The following is a 21,133-nucleotide window of genomic DNA, read 5'->3' as shown; positions in this document are numbered from 1 at the left end:
AATCACCTGGTCATTAAACGAAGCCCAGCCCTCCATTGACTTCACATGTTGGAAGCCCAGTTGGGAAAGTACCAAATGCCGACCATGTGACCACCACCCCAGGATGTTGCAACTGTCATAAATACACACTGGTTGCCAAGTGCCAGAATCTGGGGCAAAGGTGGCATTCTTCAGGTTCTGACCAGTTCTGGAGAACCGGTAGCGGAAACTTCGAGTCGTTCGGAGAACCAGCCAATCCCACCTCTGACTGGCCCCGCCAACCCCATCTCTTCTCTGCCTCCCATCGAGTCCCAGCTGATCGGCTGGGTCTTCTTTGGTTGCCCTGCACAGGAGAACGGAGCTGGAAAGCAGGCTAGTGGGATGGGGAGAGAATAGGGATTTTGCAGTAACCTTCCCCTGCCACGCCCACCAAGCCATGCCCACTAAGCCACGCCCACAGAACCAGTAGTAAAAAAATTGAATCCCATCACTGGGCTGGAGATACTTTGAGGTTCATTAGGATAGGATAGGATAGGATAGGATAGGATAGGATAGGATAGGACAGAACAGAATGCCGAATAGGGATAGGATGGGATAAGGGATAGGAGATAGGATAGGATAGGATTAGAATAGAATAGAATAGAATAGAATAGAATAGAATAGAACAGAGTTAGAAGGGACCTTAGAGGTCTTCTAGTCCAACCCCCTGCTTAGGCAGGACACCCTACACCACTTCAGACAAGTGGCTATCCAATCTCTTCTTAAAAGCTTCCAGTGTTCCAGGTTACGGCGGCTGTCTCGCTTTTTCAACGGCGAGGAAAAGGGCCCGGTGGAAGTTTTGGAGATGGTGCTTCCTCACGAGTGAGGAGTCCCAACTGGAGTTGGGACTCGCAATAGCAACCATCCACTTCCCACTTCCTCCCCCCCAAAAGTACAGGTAGTCCTTGACTTATGGCAGTTTGCTTAGTGACCGTTCAGTTACAACCGGATTGAAAGTGACTTGACCGTTTTTTCCGACTTATGACTGTTGCAGTGATTAAAACTCAGTCCCTGGGCAACTGACTTGTACTTACGATGGTGGCTGTGATCCCCCTTTTGCGACCTTCTGGCAGCCAGATTCACTTAACAGATATGTTACTAACTTCACAATTGCAGTGATTCACTTAACAACCGAGGCCAGGAAAGTGGTAAAACGGGAGTGAAACTCAACTTGTAACCCAGGCGTCACTTTTAACAACAGAAATGTTGAGAGCTCAACTGGGGTCGTAAGTCAAGGTTACAGGTTGGGGGGGTGGGAAAGCCCACCAGTGCATGAGTTGTGCAGTGGCCAGAACCGAGATAGGAAAAGAGTTACTTTCACACGCACACCCCCAATAGTGTGATGCTGGTGCCGAGCTGCGGGCGATGGGAATTGGAGTCCAAAACACGGGAAGGGATTTGTGCTGACCTGGGGCAACTCGGGGGGCGGGGGATCGGGCCAAGCGTGGGAACAATCGTCCAGTTTTGCATCGGGGAAGAAAAAGTTAAGTTCGAGTCGTGAGTCTGTGCCAAGCACGTGCGCAACACAACACAAAGCGAGTTTGCAAAGAAGCGGCCCCATTTCTCCAGTGGCCGCCCCTCCCCCCATCTCTGCGTCCCCATCCTCCGCAGCCAGGCTCCTTTTTCTAGACCAACGCAATTACAAGTTGCACTCGAAAAAGCGAGGTGAACGCGAGTCAAGCGCAGCACGTGTGAATCCCAAAGTTGCCTCTTTTTTTTTTTTTCCAAGAGACAACTGGACTTTCTGGTTTTTTTTTTCTTTGAAGACGTCTCGCTTCTCATCCAAGAAGCTTCTTCAGCTCGGAGCTGAAAGTCCAGTTGCCTCTTGGAGGTGGGGGTCGGAAGCACTTTTGGGATAACCATGACCTGGAGATAACAGAGACTCTCCACAAACACGTGTGAATGTATCCAACCTCCGGGCAGCTTTCGCTGACCCGCTGAAAAGCCGCGTCCGCGTCCGACCCGCTGAAAAGCCCCGTCCGGGCGATGACGCTGCTAGGGTTTCGCCGAACACGCGTAACCTCCAAAACAACCCCTTGTTCTCGATTCCCACCACGCCACCTCGAACGAACCAACCCCCCCAAATAACTTTTTACCACGTTGCACAACTTTCACACGAGGCTACCTCTCCTCCGATCCGGTTGACTCGGCCGGTGGACGAAAACGGTGAGAACTCCACCAAAATAATAATAATAATAATAATAAAAGTGGGCTTCCCACTCCCCCAGCTTGGAAAGTCACCCACTCCACTTTCCCAAACTACGGGACCCCGAAAAAAAAAAGAAAGAAAAGAAAAGAAAAGATAGGGATTGAGAAAGGAGACCACGCTGAGATGCTCTCAGCTCTCGGAACACACACGCGCGTTCGCGCGTCTCTCCTCCACCGCCGCGCATGCGCGCTCCCCGGCCATTTTCCCCCCCCTCCGTCCTCCCTCGGGCAGCCCTTCTGCGCGGCTCTCCCTGTCCTGTACCTTTTTTTTTTTTCCTTCCCCTTCCTTGAATGGGCGGCCGGAGGAGGAGGAGGAGGAGGAGGGAGGGAGAAAGAGAGAGGGAGTGGGCGGGGCCGCGCACGCGCAGCGGGGAGCGCTGGCGGGTTTTCTCGCTCCTCTGGCGCGCGGCGCCTCCGCCCCCCTCGGATCTCCTCAGAGGCTCCGAGACGCCTCAGAGGCGGCGGCGGCGGCGGCGGCGGCGGCGGCGGCGACCGTTGGCCGAGCAGGCAAGCGGGAGGGTTCCTCCTTCTCCCGCGCTTTCCGGCTCCTTGTCTCGCCGCCAGCCGGCTTTTTCCCGGGCGCTCAGGGGAAGAGGAGGAAGAGAAGGAAGAAGAGGCGGCGGCGGGACGCCTTTGCTGCTCCGCCGGCCGGCCGGCTGGCTGGCCGCGGTTCCTCCCGCGCACCATGCCGCGCGTCGTCCCGGACCAGCGGAGCAAGTTCGAGAACGAGGAGTTCTTCAGGAAGCTGAGTCGGGAGTGCGAGGTGAGGCGGCGGGGCGGAAGTCGGGCGGCGGCGGCGGCGGCGCTGGCGTTCCCGCTCCCATCATCCCCAGCCGGGTCTGCGGGATCCCCGCTCGCTTGGTGGGTTCGGGATTCCCATCCTCCCCAGCCAAGCTTTCCTTTCCGTGGCCCGTGTTTCTAGCTGTGGAATTGCCGTCATCCCCAGCCAGGCTACCCTCCAGTTTTGGGGGTTTGGGAGTCCCATCATCCCCAGCCTGGTCCGCGGGACTCCCGCTCGGTTGGTGGGTTCGGGATTCCCATCATCCCCAGCCAGCTTTCCTTCTGTGGCCCTTGTTTCTAGCTCTCTGCCTGGAATTGCCGTCATCCCCAGGTTGCCGGATCCCACTTCCCCATCATCCCCAGCCAGCCTCCGGTGGTCCTTCGTTCCACCTCTCCCACCCCCAGTCGTTGGGTTTCTGTTCCCATCATCCCTGGCCAGCTTTCTCTCTCTAGCCCCACTTCTCCCAGTTTCCGGGTTTGGTATCCCATCATCCCCAACTAACCTTCCCCGTGGCCATTCATTTCCACCCACCTCCACTTCAGTCGCTGGTTTGGAATCCCATCATCCCCAGCCAACTTTCCTTCTTTGCCCCCCCCCCCCCCCATCCCTGCTTGGCTTTTCACTTCTCTCGCCAGTTTTTCCTTTGACACAGCGACTGCAAGTAGTCCTCGATTTGTGACGACAATCGAGACCAAACTTTCTGTTTAAGGCGGGTTTTGCGCCGTTCTACACCTTTTCTTGCCATGCATGTTAAGTTCAATCACTGCTGTTGGTAACCCGGTTGTTAAGTGAATCGGTGGCTTCCCCCATGGACTTGGCTTATCGAAAGGACGCAAGAGGGGGACACGGGACCTTGGGACACAGCAACGGTCACAAATATGAACTGGCTGGCCAAGCATCCGAATCTTGATCGGGTGGCCGTGGGGATGCTGCAGCCGCTGTAAAATGTGGGAAACTGTGTTAAGCCACTTTTTTTCAGTGAACGGTCACTAAATGAATTGTTGTAAGTCGAGGACTACCTGTACCCCCTTCCCGGCAGGTTTTTGGTGTTTCATACTCTCATCGTGTCCAGCCAGGTTTCTGGCCCTATTCCTGGCCACCAACTTCTCCTTTCTCTCCCCCCGCCCCCCCAAACTGGTAGACTTCCATTATCCAGTTATTTTTTTGCAGCCACCTCATCTTCCCCCACTTGACGATTTGCAGACAAGTTGATCCTCATCATCCCCAGCCAGTCTTCCTCTTGTCTTCTCCCTCCTCCAGACATGTTGGGCTTCTGCTCCCATCGTTCCCAGCCCAGCCTTCATTTTGTGATCCTAATGAGTCCTCCTCCCGTCCTCCCCTTTCATCCCAAACCTGCCTTAACGTTTAGCCCTGTAACCCAGCCAGCCTTAAGCTCTTGGGCTGTTGGGACTGAACTCCCATCATCCACAAGTGGCCAACAAGCTCTGCTCCCGGACACCTGCCTTGCCTTAGTATTTCCCTAAACTGGCGCCTTCCTGATTTGCAGAGCTGCATGAGCCATGTGCAGGGAATGGCAGGGCAATGTCGTGCCTTTGGAGGCGCCCACCTCTGACTGCATCAGTTCCAGAGACTGGAAAGCCCCCTCTCTTCCCCCAAGCCTGGCTCCCCAGGCAGGCTGCTGTGCAACCGAAGTTGTGTTCTCGCCTGCAATGGAAAGCTGGAACTGAGTGTCAGACCCCCGTCCTGACACGGTCATCAGTTTCGGTTCCTTGTGGATCGCCGTCCGCTCCGTCAGATAATAAAAGAGTTGGTCGGTGAAGTGCACCAGCATGCTTTTTTTCTGTTGCTGGAAAAGAGCTAATCATGGCTACCCTGCTGGAAATGAACTAAAGGAAGGAAGCATTTGGTCTTCCTTTGTACGGGTAAAAGCTGTGTGCAGGTATCTACCTATCTTCATTTCTTAAAAAAGTATTTTTATCCGACTTTTCTTCGGCTGGGAAAGCTTTGGGTGCTTTTGAATTAACAGGTTGCCATCCTGTGTCTGTGCAGGGGAAAAAAACCTTTTAAAAGTTACAGCCTGTCTCAGTCATTACAGCCTGTCTCAGTCATTTGTACTCCAGGGAACTGATGCCCTCCAGATGTTGTACTGCTTAAATTCCCATCATCCCCAACCTGTCTAGTCAATCCTGTGCAGCCTGCAGATAGATGGTATTTGGTGCCCTATGGAAGGTTCTGAAGTTGGGGAAGGTTTAAATTATAAACTGAAATAAAACCCATCATGTATAAGATTTCAGCCCCATTTCCAAGTATTTTTACTTGGAAGTAACCCCACTCACCTCCCTGCCCCCATGCAGGAAAATTCTTAAAGTTACAGTTACATGATAGCATGAGCCTCAAGGGTAAAAAAATTAAAGGGGATCCTTACTGAATTTAGGGATGTGAAGCTTTTTCCTGTTTTGTACACACAACTGATCAGCAGGCCTCTGTTCAGAAAGAAAATATTACTTCTCCCCCCCCCCATTCCATTAAAAAAATCTGCATCGCTGTTGATTAGTTGGAAAGTTGAGGAATGGCTACCTTCGTCTTTTGTACTGATTACTTTTTACGGGTAATGATGTTGAAAAGAAGATGATCTGCTTTACAATCAGCTTAGTTATGACTCCGAGTATAATTGATGAGACTATTTTATAAGATGGTAACAGTATACCTCTACAAATGTTAATTCGAAAGCAAGTTCTGCTGTTTTCATTGAATTTTATTCTATTCTAAGTGGAATTTAAATGAATATGATTGTAACAACGCACAATGGAAGAGTGGCGCAAAATCAGCCTTGATGTTATGTATTAGAGCTATGGTTAAATGAAGGATTAAGAGTTAAGTGCCCATGTTTTGATTGCATTTCTGATATTAGCACAGCAAATTGTGCTTTTGCCATCCTTTTGTTTCATTCAAGGGGTGGATAATGATTCCTGGAGAAAGATAAAAAGGGATCCACTGGTTATGTCCTGGTATACATCTAACCACTTTTTTTTTTTTACTTTAGTGTTTATTGATATTAAGTAAGACAAAACTCTGTTTGTAGTGTTGGTACATATCATCCAAACAACTAATATTTATTAAACTCAGTTGAAGATGATCCTATATATAATGGGGCAAATTTTTATTTCTGTACCTTAAATATGCAACGTGACAGTAAAATATCAAATGCTGAAGTTGTCAAATTTAAATTATCTAGAATTAGTAAAAAAAAATCACTTTCTAGCACAAGAGAGCTGGATGCTATTTTAACATTTATAACAACAAATTATAGTGGGAACTTTCCTACAGTATTTCTTAAGGTGCCATGTTGTGAATATACCCCAACTTCCATATGGACACATTTTTCTCTAGCATATTCCTTATTTTATGCACCCATACAGCCCCTGTTTCCTTTTTTCATTTTCTATTCTTAGCATCCCACTCATCTCTGGCATTTATTGCCTCACATCCTACCAACACAATTAAAACAGAAGTTCAGTTTCCTTTATGCTCTTCACTTCTACTACTGGAGATGAGGGCCCTTCTCACTTTCTTCCTTGCTGTTCCCCAGTTGAATGGGAGACACATGGAATGTTCCCTTTGCCTTAGACACCCACGTGCAGTTCAAGTCACAGATTATTATTGCAATAAAACCTTTATGTGGATGTGCATCTGCACTAACGTTATATATAAAATATGAAATCAGTAATCGATCATCTCTTAGGTTACTGCAAAGGATATTTATTTTAAATAGACGGATTAACTGGAAAAAAAAGTTCTTCATGTTCTGCTGCCCATTGTGTTTATGCCTCATGATTTTCCTACGAAGATGGCTGGAATTTTGTTTTTTATGGCCATAATCCCATCCTGAAAAATTCTGTAATTTTAGAAGGGCAGGCCTCTCTTCATGTATTTCTTTGCTTCTTGGGCAACCGTGTTCTTTTTTTTTCCTCCCGACTCCAATAATTTTTCTTTGCCTTTTATAGTTTGCTGCAGCACCTGAATACAAAAGTGGTAAAGTAAAAAATAGGGAATTCTGTTAAAAAAAATTGTGTTAATTTAAACTTGGGAATGGGTAGTGGCATACCCATATTTCGGAGTATTGTCCTTACTTGGCTTCCACAAAAGTAATATTCACATTCTAATCATCATCTCTGCCGGCTTGCCCTTATCTCTTTGTTGGTACTGTAAAACAGGCATGATTCAGTTTTTGATTTAGCTCCTGCTCTTTGCAGATTAAATATACTGGCTTCAGGGACAGACCACATGAAGAAAGACAGGCCAGGTTTCAGAATGCATGCCGGGATGGACGATCTGAGATAGTAAGTTTATGTATTTATATTTTTATTTAAGGTACTTGTGTCTTCAATTTGAACTGCTTGGTGACTGAGAACAAACTGCCCAAATTTTAGGAATCTAGCCCATTTCTTATGCTAGTTCTGAGCTGTTAGCATTGTTCTTTCTCTCTCCCTACACCTTTCCTTACCTGCTTGCTGCACAGTATGAGGGAATTAAGATACAGATTAGATAAATAAATGTTATTTGAAATAATATAGAATGCAAACTAATTAAATCCAAATTTATAATTTAAATTTACAATCCATACTATATAGTACCAAGTTAATCAACATGTTACTTCTTAGAGCTTTTTGTAACAGTTGTTACATATAAAACAGCTAGAAAAATACCCTTCAATTTTCCTTCCAATTCATATAAACTAGGGGAAAAAATGGCTATTTGCATTTTTTCCCTTCTGTGTCATTCATTTATTTAAGCAAGGCATGGTGTTACTGTTTATCTGTTTATTCATACTTTAAATGGCCTAACTCTGGACATTTGAGGTGGTTTTAAAAAGCATATGCTTAATTGGCACTTTTTAACAATTAAAAAAACTTGAATCTCCATTTAGATTCAATTACAATAGAGTAAAAATTGTAGAAGAAGTCTAAACTAAGTAAAAGTTCATATGCTATCAAAAAGACTGATAACTTTCTAGGAGGAAAAACCCTCATCACTAACTATCGCTAGGCAGGAAGAACTGAAAAGGGGCTTTCACAGAGATAAATCCAAATCTATCTTTATTTACATTAACAAAATATGTAGCTAAATGTGGGTGAGAACAGAATGCTACCATAGCTTCTGTACCTGGTGTGTGTGTGTGTGTGTGTGTGTGTACGGTTTTTTTTTAGTTTAGAATACTTCAAAGAGCTTGGTTTCAGAAAAGGAGATTTCTCAAGGCTAAAGACTATTGGATGCTAAAAAGTGCATTATTCAGCCATGTAATTGGACATAATGTTAATTGTTTGAAAGGACTGCGTGGAATGCGTTGCTTGATTTTAGTTTCTGCTTCTTAATTGTGATCTATTATATAGTAACATGATGTGTAATATTTAGTTACATGGATTTTTTTATCCATTGTGATCTTCAGGTGTACTTTTAAAACAGCAAAGAGGATAATCGTATATTTTATGTTGAAGGCTGACATAGATACTTGTAAGTGAAACTCTTGAACATCCTGACAGCATATTCCCTATGGAAGTTTTTATCTTTCATGAGAGTCATAATTAAACTAACTTTTGCTGAAATGTTATTCAGTAAGTAGCATGGGACTTGTTCAGTTTAACAGTATTTTCCCATTATAGATTGGCCTCTTCATAAGGTCTGTCTTATATAGCAATAAGGTTATCTTCTGCAGATCATGGATTTACCTGCTCTGTACAGTAATAGTTGTCCTGAATGAATTAGTTGCATGCTGTCTACACTTTATTTATTACAATAAAGCATGGCATATTATGACAGAGCCTAATGTTTATACACTAAACTCTCACAATTATCAAGATCCAAGCTTAAAGAAGTGCTGTGTTTTTTTATTAACTCATCCTGTTTCATCAGAACCTGACAAACTGTAGTTAATCTAATTGTAGTTTAGATTTTGAATACAGATAAAAACTATTACTGTTAAAACATGGTTATGATTATGTTAAAGCAAACAATATGCCTAGAATTTGATGAGAGTGTAAAAATTAGTCCAATTCTATCAGAATAAAATTGGTTTAATTGCACACATTGTATCATATGAAGTACCTAAGAACAGTATCCATTGTCAAGGAAGTTTTATGATACACTGTTTGAATTCTTTTAATTGAACTGTGTTTGAATGCAAGTAATTTTTCAAACTTTATTAGCACAAAAAGACAAGTTCCCAACAGTTACTTTATTTTGTTTGTTACTAATAGAAAGGACTGATTTTTTCCTGTGAAAATGCTATCTTTCCCACCAACCACACACTCGAATTTTAAGCCTCTTAGTTGTTACAGAGTTCTAAGACAACAGCTGTTTTGATAAGATAATCTGGAAGAATGCCATCCGGCTGAATGGTTGTTGAATATTTCAATTTATTTTATGGACAAATCTCAAGACCACATGTGGTTACTTATATTTATTTAGCAGCTCATTCATGTGTTTTTAATGCAAAATTGGTAATAAAGATAGTTTGTTTATTGTAAACCTTGGGTCTAAAAAATTAACATCAACGAATCCTCTGACAACCTTTGTAAGTTGTAAGAAAGTAACTTGGGAGTCTCACTTCGCAACTGTAATGCAGACAAACTTGAATGTATTATTTCTGAGGCATTATTTCACTCGTGCCCTTCCTCCATTTTTAACAGAGATCATAAGAGATTCATCTTTATTCCACATGTCTTACAAACGTAGTTTTCTGAACACAGTGTGATTCTGTAATCTGTATTTTGATTCTGTCACTATGCACCTATAACAAAAGGATGTGGTATAAATTCAGCCCTAAGTAGGAAGTTCCAGTTCCAGGAAAAAAGAAAAAAAAAAAGAATTTCCCATTTCAGGCTTTATCACCTAAACCTTGAGGCTTGTACTGTCTGTGATCCTTTTTCTTATCATCCACTGAAAACCTTCGTGTACCATATTACATAGTGCCAAAAGTTCAGGCTTGGAACTTTAAACTAGCTTTGGACATTATCACTTAATTACCATACAATTTAAAGCATAGAAGAATTACGTGTAATTTATGAGCTCTAAGGAATACATTATACACTCTGCAGGCTCTGGGTTTTTTTTTTTTTTTTTTTGGCAATACCTGGATCCCCTGACATTTCCTGCTGTAATTTGGCAAGAGATGTATGAAAATTGGAATGTATTCCCTAAAATAGAGTTACCAACTTTTTTAAAAGTCCCTTGCAAAACTTTCCACATTCATGAAAACGTCTATTACATTTCATTTCATTTCATTTCATTCACTGTTTCTTTGTCCTAAATCTCCATAAGTTTTCCCAGCCCGTTAACTTGTAGCTCCTGGCCATCAAAGTGCTGCCTTTTCCTAAAGCATCCATTTCTATAGTCTTCTGAGCATAAACATATTTCTGTAGTGTTTGGCTTAACTATATTCAGCTATTTTCTTTTGCTGCAGTTAACACAAACTGGATTATTTCTGATTCTTTTCACCCTTGCTCCCACATTTCCAGAAATTAAAAAAAAAAATGAAAAATATAATTCAGATTGGAAACAAATCTTTTTTAAAAAAAAAAATGCAGAGGGGAGGAGATCAGACTTAATGGTAAATTTAAATGATGTAAAGTTCTCTCTAGCTTTCTGTTTTTTGCACGTGCAATAAATATTCTGTATATTTTGAAAAAAAAATATGAATGGGATTTCTAATTTTCTTCTCATCCCATCTGTGATATTAATACCTAAAGAACCCCTTAAGGAAGTATTGAATCTCAAGGGAGGCTACTGATTTATTTCTTGGAATCATATTGATTTAAGATAGATACACAGCCACCCGACTTTGCTGTTAGAAGAATTATTCTGGCAAATGGTTTGCTCACTTACAAAGTCTGTTTTATTCTCAAGTTGATTCCTTAAAGCACCACTATCTGCATTTTGAGACTATTTGTGTTTGCTTGGTTTCCTCTGGCATATAGTTTGCTTTGATCCTGGCTTTCAGTTTTTGAAGAAACACATACAGCTGTATTTACATATATACAAATTACTGACTTCGATTGAAAGGGGTTAATTAATATTTCTGGCAGCATATTTGGAACCAATGTTTTAATGAAAATGTTACTTTCAATATCTGCGTTCATTTTCCTTCCTGCTGTTGGAGTTCCTCTAGTCAGCTTGTGCAATATGCATCAGTCTTGTGTTCCTCTATTTGTGTGAGTGATGGAAAGAATTTGAAATTGACAGAGGTTTCAGTAAAAAAATGCTCAACCTTCTGCTTGCTGTTCTGTACCAGCTCCCCACAAGATTCAGAGTAGTAAAGCAGACTGAAAGTGCTTTTTTATAAACTTACCAAGAGCAGGAGAACATTTGAGTGCTAAAAAGTCATGCAGGAGTTTCAGACAGTACTTTGAATTTTAACATCTCCAAGAACAGTTTATAATGAAAGTATTGATTCCCTATAAGTATCCAGCAATCTATAGCAAATATTGTCAAAATGAAATCAGATGTTTGTAACTTTGTACTTAAGAAAAATGATGAGTGCATGTTTTGGACTTTCAAGTATTCTCTATGCAGTTCAGCTTTAAAACATAAACTGATGTAAAAATAAATGAGTGCTTGCATAATTTATGTAATGTCTTGCTCCCTGATCCTGTTTGTATTGATTTTTCTAAAAGGCTTTTGTGGCCACAGGAACCAATCTGTCTCTCCAGTTTTTTCCGGCCAGCTGGCAGGGGGAGCAGCGGCAAACACCAACCCGAGAATACGTTGACTTTGAAAGAGAAGGAGGCAAGGTAAGGACAAAAGGGGTAGATGGCAGCCCTCTAGGCCTGTCTTCCAGAGGTTTTAAAACCCCAAAACTTTAAAGCATTATGTGGAATGTATGTGCTATGTCTTACACATATCCATGTTTATGGAGACTGGTTGTCTGAAACTCTGCTGTTTCTCAGCAAATTGTCCGTGCTGTCTACAAAATGTTCTGAAGCCCCACATTAACAGTTCTGTAGATGAATTTGTATCTGTTTATAAAGAATATTTTTTTTCTGCTTGTCAGGAGCATGTTATCTCCAGTGGCCTTTAGATAGGTATATTCATTATCGGACCTTGTTTAAAATCCGTATACACAATATTATCCTTAAGAACTACAATGGTTTCCTCTATAACTCTGGGTAATACTCCTTTTGCTGAAGAGTGAAATATACATAGCATGCAAAGATTTTGGTTGGATGTCAACAAATAGCAATGGTATGTGTTAGGGTATTTCTGACAGCATTCAGAATGGTCAGATTTCAATTCAGCATTCAAAAGATTTCAGTTGATAGTCAGCTTAACACATGGCAACTCATCTCAACAGACATAGGAAAATCTTGTAGAAAAGAGTACATATTGGAAAACACAAATAATGATATTAGTTTTTCTTTCAAAAGACATCACTGAAAATAATCCCGCCCTGAATTTGAAAATATATGTGTGTTTTTAGAACCACAGAATTGCATTGGTCTGCTTTTGCCTAACATTTCTACGTTTTGCCTATCAAAATGCTTAGCATGGTTACAGTAGATAAAATCTGCACAGAATGTATTTGATTAACTATACCTAGAGTGAGCTACTTTCAACCTAATTTAGGAACAAAATAAATTATTGTTCTTCAGTATTGAGTAATGTAAAATGTAAAAGATAAATTTGCTTATAATTCTCTAGACATATGTGCTTCTTTAATGCCTGTATATTCTCTATTTTACCAATCCTTCAAAAATCAGAAGAAAAACTAGTGACAAGTAGAAATTGTGAGCTAATAGCAGAACTCTAAAATACAATCAATCATTTTTCAATGGTATATTCAATTTGAAATGAATTTTTACATGGAAAACCACCCCTTAATATTTTAGCCCCAAATTCTTTTTTGGTTGCACAACTAGCAAGCTTTGGTTTGGTGATGGATTGCATTTTTAGGATTCTGGAGCTAAACTGTGCATATTATGGATTGTATTGGTGAGAAATCCTTGTGTACTTTTGTAAGTGACTATGCTCATCTTTGTGATTGTAATTAATAGCTTTGAGAACATTTTGTTAAATGAAAGTTTTCTTTAAAAACTAGTCTGCTAAGACTACCACTTTTGAAATAAGCTTTTAAATTGGCAATGTTAAACTTTGGGGATGCATTGCTTGTAAACATACTGTAATTAAACCTACTTTACAATTGCCCTTTTTCATTTTCAGTGTGTTCACTTAATTTGTTGTGGGATTTTTTACTTTGTTTTAATCTGAACAGAAGAGAAAAAACTATGAAGCAGCTCTGGTTATTATTACTTTTCTTCTAGGGTTTGACAAAGTCCTGTAATGAAATATTAAGCTTTATTATTCTTCATAAATATATTGGGACAATCATAGTGCCTTATCTGTTAATTAAGGTTTTGCTGTTGTTATTTATACAATATTATTGGCTTTGTGGAAGAAGAAAGCAGCTAAAACATGCATTGCAGTATAATTGGCCTTTTGATATTTTTCTCTGGTTTATGTGATTTCCAATTGACATTAAGATATTACTTATTTGAATTAATAGTGGATGTCAGCAGGTTTTATAAATACAGTATAGTAATTATGGCACCTGTAATCTCAGAATATTAAGTATGTCTCCTGCTGGTTCCTTTGTGTTTCTCTCATAATATATATTTTTTACTATCTGACAATGGAATACTCAAAAGTTATCTTGCCCAATGTTATATGTGAGGGCTTAAAAGGGTGTTCCTAATGGTGTGTGTGAAAGAGAAATAATTCAGTGAATACAATTTTCCCATTTCTGTGCACTGTGCCCTTAACTATGGCTCAAGCAGCAAGCATTATTCTAGCATGAAGAACAGTAAAGGCTAACTGCTTACTACCTATATATTGTATCATTTAGTTATGTGCAGCAGGTTTTCTAAACTTGACACGTAGCCTAATGAATGGAATTGTTCATTTTAACAGAAGTGGCACATTAAAGCACTTTGTGCTTGAATAAATTAACCTTGTCCTGTATGTAGAATTTATGTATACAACTTCACAATGTTCACCTGTCTGCCTCGGAATAGAATTCCTTAATTAGAAATTAGCGTGCAATTGTAAATGCACAATTGATATATTCCAAGTACTTTATCATAAAATAATAATGCAGGAAACTCTTCAATATGTCTCTGTATTGAAACCTTGGATCCAGAAATTCCTCGTCCACTTTTGGTGAAAACAGTTGCAGAGGCTGAACTATTGCATGAGATATTTTCAGTGGTGAAACTACTAAACGTCTAGATGATGTGAATCAGAGTAGATTCATTAAAAAGTTCTGTTGATAAAGACAATACACGAAAATTGCTGCTGGGCCTGCCACAAGCTACCTAAAAAAAAAAAAATCAAGAACATGAAATAATTATTTTCCTTCTGACTCATCATGGCCTGAAGCTTTACTTTGTGTAATATGATCCAGGCATAGTTTGGCTAAGTGTTCAGGTACCAAAGATAACATCAAGACTAACTGATCGGCTTCCTGTGGCAGGCTATCTGTGAAAAAAGGGAAATAGCTGATGAGAGAAAGGTGACTAGGACAGCAACGTTATTAAAACATCAATACTTCCTTTTACTTTTTACAGTTTATCCTGTAAAATTACCATCTTTTATGTAGCTGCTTGTTACATTTGGGGAAAATAACAGCTCTGAGAATGAGAGCAATTCTATTGGATAAAAACATGTAAGAAGAACGTTAGAAATGTTCACCTCCTGGGGCTCTGCTGTTTATATCGGGCTCTCCAACCTTGATAACGTTACTCCAAAGGTGCTTTTTTCAAGAGGCAACTGGACTTTCTGGTTTTCCTTTGAGGATGTTTTGCTTTTCAGCTAGGAAGCTACTTCGGCTCTTCTCCCACCATCCAGTCAGAGCTGAAGAAGCTTCTTGATGAAACATCTTCAAAGAAAAAAATGGAAAGTCCAGTTGCCTCTTGAAAAAAAGCACCGTTGGGACAACTTCGACCTGGATGACTGAGAATCTCCATAGACACTTGACAACTTTACGATTTGTGGACTTCCAACTCCCAGAATTCCTCAGCCTGCATATAAGATGTTTGGTGATACAGGTACTGCCTGCTACAGGTAGTCCCAACATATGACCACAATTGAGACCCAAATTTCTGTTGCTAAGCAAGACAGTTTGAAGTGAGTTTGACCCCATTTTATAACCTTTCTTGCCACAGTCACTAAGTGAGTCACGGCAGTTAAGTTAGTTACACAGTTGTGAAATGAATCTGGCTTCCCCATGGACTTTGCTTGTCAGAAGGTTGCAAAAGGGGATCAGAGGACACTGCAACTGTCATAAATATGAGTCAGTTGCCAAGCGTCTGAATTTTGATCCCATGACCATGGAGATGCCGCAGTGGTTTGTAAGTGTGAAAAATGGTCATAAGTCCCTTTTTTCAGTGTCACTGTAATTTCGAACCCTCACTAAACGAATGGGCGTAAGTCGAGAACTACCTTTATTTGGAAAGCAGGATTGCTCAGAAGCTGTGATAAACCTCTCTGGACAGTAGAAACTATTTGTGTGGAAGGAGGCGTCTGTGGCTCACTCATGGGGGCAGTTCATGCGACCAGACTGGCACACTTGAAGTGCTGGCAAAGGACAATTGATCCCCTGTCTTTTTGGAAAGTGGAGAATGGGAGCACGGTTAGACTGGGCAGTGAGTCAGATTCTGGGCTGAGTCCTACAACTGCAATAGGATCAGTCCTGATCCTCCTTAATAACTCACCAACTTCTCACTGCCAGCGCTCATGAGATTCAGGACTATTTCTAAAATTTGGGACTTCGGGTGCTGGGTCAAGTTTTCCTTCCAGCAATTCCAGTCAGGACTGAGGCGTGGAGAGAGAGAGAGAGAGCCTCTCTGCTTTGCAGGGTTCTTCTGGGCTTGACGTTCTTCCCAAAGAATGGTCATCATCTTCCAGTGTTTTGAAAGGTCTGAGTTGTATCTAGCTTCTGTTCAGTCCGTAGGGGGTTTGGGAAATCCAGATAAATAAACAAGAGTTTGGCAAGTTTACGTCTACATAAGTTTGCATCCAAACTCCGTGATGAGCTCTTTTATGATTAGGCTTCTGTATGCCTCGGATTGGAGTAAGTACTTCAGGCTGCGTAGGAGCACAGATGTAGCATCTATATGTGACTCATTAAAGCAGCTGCCCCGTTTCCATGAGTGGGTGGCTGCTGCGGAAGCCTCCCAGCAGCAACTGTGCAAATCTGGAAACAGATGTGGCCGCTGCAGTGAAGGTGCTGCTTTTATTCTCGACACATTCTGAAGCACTTCCCCTTCTCCATTGAACTGGAATTTTTCACAGCTCTGTTGAGATTTAATACTATTGTTGGAAGCCTCTTGTGCGCTTAGAGGGAAATTGAGTAACATAATCCAAAATGAGTCGGCAATTGTAGTCTAATAGCTGTACTTGGTCTTTCCTAATTTCATCCCAGCGGAAGAGAAGAGGCATTAGTTCAGCAAGCGCAGTCTGTTTCATCTCTTTGGTATGTAGGAAAAGAGGTGTGAGAAAAATGTCAGCGGCTTCATCATTTGTTGCCATTATGGGTCTCCATTCTTCTGGTAGGAAAAAGGTCTCCGGCTCACGTCGTAACAACTTCATCTTAAGTTTTGGTTTTTTTTTTAAACCTTGCTGGCTTCGTAAACAATCCTTCTCAAAATAATGACAAGTCAGGATTCCCATCTGCTGCCTCTTCAGGCTGTAGAATAAAAGTTGGTCTTTTACTTCTTGTAAATTGCTGTCACTTGAGTGACATTGTTCCAAAGCTGAGACGCATGTTGGTTATTCCTGTGAGGTTTGTTGTCCAGATGTATGGCAGAATGCCAGCTGGCAATCATGGTGGTCTTACCGTGAATAAGTGCTTAAGGGGAAACACTGCAATTCATTTGTAGACTTTTATTCATTCATCTATCCCCCCCGCATCTCATTGGGCTATAGAGTCCCATTAATTTACAGATAGAGGAAGTAATTTTAATAGGGTTTAATTACATTTCTGTGTTAAACCGTTCATAGAAACTGATGTTTCTTTGCTGGTTTCCATATTGTAATAATTTGCTGTGAAGATCAGCATAATGAATGCTACACCTTCAATTTTCAGCCTTCTTCCATCAGTTTTACATACACATTTTAAAAAGTTATACATAGTAATATGTGAGTTTTGCCCCGTTTTACAACTTTTCTTGCCACATTTGTTAAGGGAATCACTGCAGTGGTTAAATTAGTAACAATCTGATTTTGTTTGTCAGAAGGTCTCAAAAGATGATCAAATAATCCCGGGGCACTGCAACTCTCATAAATATGAACTAATAGTCAAGCATCCAAATGTAAATTTTGTGACCGTGGGGTTGCTGCAAAGGTCGTAAGTGCAAAAAATGGACATAAGTCACTTTTTTCAGTGCCATTGTAAGTTCAAACGGCCACTAAATGAACTGTTGTAAGTCGAGGACTACTTGTATGTTAAACTGCTTGAAGACCAACGTATTCTAAAAAGTGTATTTCAGCTGCTTTTTACTGCTTGTAAGTCAACGGACAGGACCTCAATAATTGATACTCTATTCTTTTTAGGTATTTTATCATCTCAATTGCAGCCTTTATATTTTAAAATCTAGACAGCTTTAGAAAGGAGTGTTTGTAATTAGAGACCTGGTAGAGTTTGGAAGGTTATGTCTGTCCCTTTTAAAACAGTGATGGCAAGTTGCCCTTGTGAATAATTGATGTTGAGTTTTGCTTTGGAATGTTTCTGATGTAAATAGTAGAGAACACTGTTTGGCCTGTCACAAATCAAAGTGATCCAATGTGCTCTTGTTTGGCAAAGATTTCAGGGTGTGACTTTTAGGTAGACATTGAATGTATTATTCTTAACACTGCTGCTGTTGTAATTATAATGATGAACATTATTTATTTTCCTAATGTTGCTGTTTATTATCACAAAGAGTACTTGTCAGGGCTTTGTAAGATTTCCTCTAAGTCTGTTTGTCAGACTGCAGCAAAGTTCTCAATAAAGCTGATAAAAACAAGCCATTCTTTGTTATCGATGCAACACTATTTTATTCTGTGAATAGTGCTTAGTAAAACTACAACATTAGAATGCCATTTCATTTGTCTAGTGAGATGATTCAGAATCAGTTGAGTTCAACATTCAGGGTTCATTACCCTAGCTAACAAGCAGGCAGGCTGTTAACTGTGTTCTGTGAATAGGAGAAGTTGTATATGAATATATTTGTGCAGTGACTCACCTGAGTTTATTCTGTAAGAACATATGTTAGACCTAGTTGCTGGGAATATGACTGAAAATGAATTCCAGTGCGATGGTATGTTCTTACTATTTTACGGTTTCCATGTGGTGACACTGACTATGCTGACTCACTAACTGATGGCTGGTGATTGGTGAATTACATGCATTCAGTTGTGTTAGGAATGATTCAGTTGGCTTTTTAGAAGGAAAAAAAAAGATTTGGGACAACTTTAGAACATAGACCCTCTGAACTGGCTTTCTATAGAAGCTTACATTATTAATAGTAGCTTAGTAATACTGGGTGCAAGTACTAAATTGGATATCAGAATGTCAGTGTTCTTTTTATGTGCATTTGTGTGTAAACATCATAACATAAAATGCAGTTGACAGAGTATCACAGGATATGTGTTTAATGGAATTGAGAGTCCATTGTCGGTAGACAGCTCAAAGATAGATGCCATCTGAGAAACATTGGGTTGCTTTTGAGATGTAAAAATATGTTTGTTTCATCATAAATCAGGAGCATCAATAAAGATATAATTCACATTTCTGGATTTTATTGGAGTTAAAGCTTCTGTAATTCGTAACGTTTTCATTTTAGGTTTTATATGTTACCTTAAGCACCAAAAATAGGCTCCAGCAGATAGTGAAATTGATGTGTAATCCAAGCTACTACAATTTCAAATGGCTGACTTGCCTTGCAAGATTTCACTTCTGTTCAAAGCAGCTGCTTGTTTATGTATAAGCTTCTAACCATCACTGTTGACTGCTTACTGTCAGGTATTGAGTAATGGCATTTCTTTCAAGATACTTTTGTAAAGAGTCCCATTTCTATACCACTGAATAGTTGTCTATATCTGTGTATCAAACCTTGTACGTCTAAAATTAGTGTCTGTACTATTATATGTAAATTTGCATTAATGATGGAAAACAACTTGATAGAGGGTTTTTAAACGTCATCTCAAAACTAAAATAGCTTGCCCTCTTAACAATTTGAATACTAGAAAATGATTCAGCTACTGCATATTTGAATGCCAGGCTTCCAAGAAAAAAGAAAATGCTGTAGCCCATTCTAGGTTCCTTTTACCTGGGGAGAAACACAGAGAGAAGCTTCTGTAAGCCCTTCTCCCAGATTTCTGTCCTAGCTCTTCAGTACACATGCATTTGATATTACACAGATCTATAAAGGAAGGCAAGTAGAACTTTCCTTATAAATGTTGATAAAAGTATAACTGTAGTCTGCATCTGAACATTGGATTTCAGAGTTTATATACATACTGAACTCATTTTAAGCAGTTTCATATCTGAAGTTTCTTTGTATTTTACTAGAAAATGTTTTTTTTAATTGTATATAATAGGCTTTTAACACAGATACAGCTTGAAATATAATTGTTATTTTTGTATACAGGGTAGAGTTAATAATGTTCCCAAGATTAATTTTCATGAGATAAAACTCCAGCTGCTACTTTGCTTTGTTGTGAAATAGCGGGCATTGTTTATATATTGCCTTAATCAGAGTTCTTTGGAATTCTAAGCGATCGGACGAGCAATTTGCCCTTGGATGTTTAGCATCTCTTCCACTAGGATCCCGGGTTTCAAGCAATTTAGGAGAGAAGAAAACAAATGTCATTATTTGGGCGTAAAGTAGCAACTCTGTAAATAGAGGCATCTTATCTGTTTCGTGGTGCCACTTGCAGGTGGCATGAGTAAAAAGCAGCAATAGCATGTTCCTTGATCAAGACTCCTGGCTAAAGTGTCCAAATCATTCAAAAGACTGGCCTCCACTTGGTTACTAGTTTGTTTTAAAAGTCAGGACTGACTGCAAAGAGGACGTGACAGCTATAAAACTCAAATAGAGCTAGAAATGAAGAGGAAACCAGTTTTATCTTTAAAAAGGAAATGTGGTCAAACGGCTTCAGTGATAGTAGCAGTTTCTTCCAAGCTGTAGACTTAGGCTTCTTTCGCTGACAGGGAAGAATATTCATTTATGTGGTTTAAAGAAAAATGTCAGAACATGGAGCTACAGGGCTTGCTTGCACATTTCAGTTGGAAGGGAATTTTTTAGAAAACAGCAAACTTCCAAGATTCGGAGGCCTAGTCTAAAATAAATTCAGGATTACTGCAGGGAGGAAGCCAAATATCACCAGCATTATGGAACAGCTTCCATTTGGGTATCAAATAGTCCCTTACTATAGTAGCTTCTGGAAAATATTGGAAACATAATTATTTTAGAGGCATTTTGAAGTTGGATATTGTCTGTTGTTGCTATCTTGTAAGCTGAACTGCAGGATGTAATGTAACTGTCATCAAATTGTGTAATAGAGATTCGTGTGTGATGATAGTAAGGTGTTACTGTGCTTGTTACATTATTCTGTAGGTGTTTCATGATGGTATGATTGTTCGAATATTTGTGTGGGATGCTTTATTGTTTAGAGTGCTGCACATGCTAGAGATATTTTGATTGCTTTAACACTTCATGAGCTCAGTGAAATTGGTCACATATGAATTTGGTAAATAAATAATGTATAATGCCCAACTGCTGAAGTACCAGGTATACTTGTGGGCTTTTTATAATTGTAATTCAGCTTGCCAGCCTGGAATATGTTGAAAAGCAAGCTAACGCTCATTTAATAGTTTAAATCTCACAAAAATGTGTAAAAAGTACTACAGGTAATGGTTATTTGTACCGAGTGTCTTGGCTTATAGACATGAGTGGAATGTGCATGAAATAGGGGGAAATTTGTTTTGAGCAAAAGCAACTTCTGAAAAGTCTTTTGCAGCATTATTTTTCACCATGCAATCACAAAAATTGTGTGGAAGTCCAAACTACAGGTAAGCCCTCATTTTAATAATGAACAAAATTGAGCCTGGACTTGCAGTCGCGAGAACAGCTC

At 40.4% G+C, this 21,133-nt stretch overlaps 1 protein-coding gene across 4 annotated transcripts in view; it reads left to right on the top strand.

The window, feature by feature from the left end:
• The first annotated feature begins 2,627 nt into the window (after nt 1–2,627).
• CBFB (core-binding factor subunit beta) overlaps nt 2,628–21,133 on the top strand; it is a 35,794-nt gene continuing 17,288 nt past the window's right edge. For 2 of the 4 annotated variants that reach the window (XM_026714356.2, XM_026714358.2), the window contains exons 1-3: nt 2,716–2,989; nt 7,222–7,308; nt 11,638–11,754. In XM_026714356.2, coding sequence (XP_026570141.1) covers nt 2,912–2,989; nt 7,222–7,308; nt 11,638–11,754 — 282 coding nt within the window. In that variant the 5' untranslated portion in view covers nt 2,716–2,911. Of the gene's footprint in view, nt 2,990–7,221; nt 7,309–11,637; nt 11,755–21,133 lie in introns of all 4 variants that reach the window. The other 2 variants (XM_026714357.2, XM_026714355.2) reach the window with 2 other exon arrangements.

The sequence above is a fragment of the Pseudonaja textilis genome, chromosome 11 (genome assembly GCF_049901715.1).
Source record: "Pseudonaja textilis isolate UNSWEBS1 chromosome 11, rPseTex1.2, whole genome shotgun sequence".
NCBI lineage: Eukaryota > Metazoa > Chordata > Lepidosauria > Squamata > Elapidae > Pseudonaja > Pseudonaja textilis.
The sequence above is the reverse complement of the archived record's forward strand: the minus strand, read 5'-3'. Positions and strand labels throughout refer to the sequence as shown.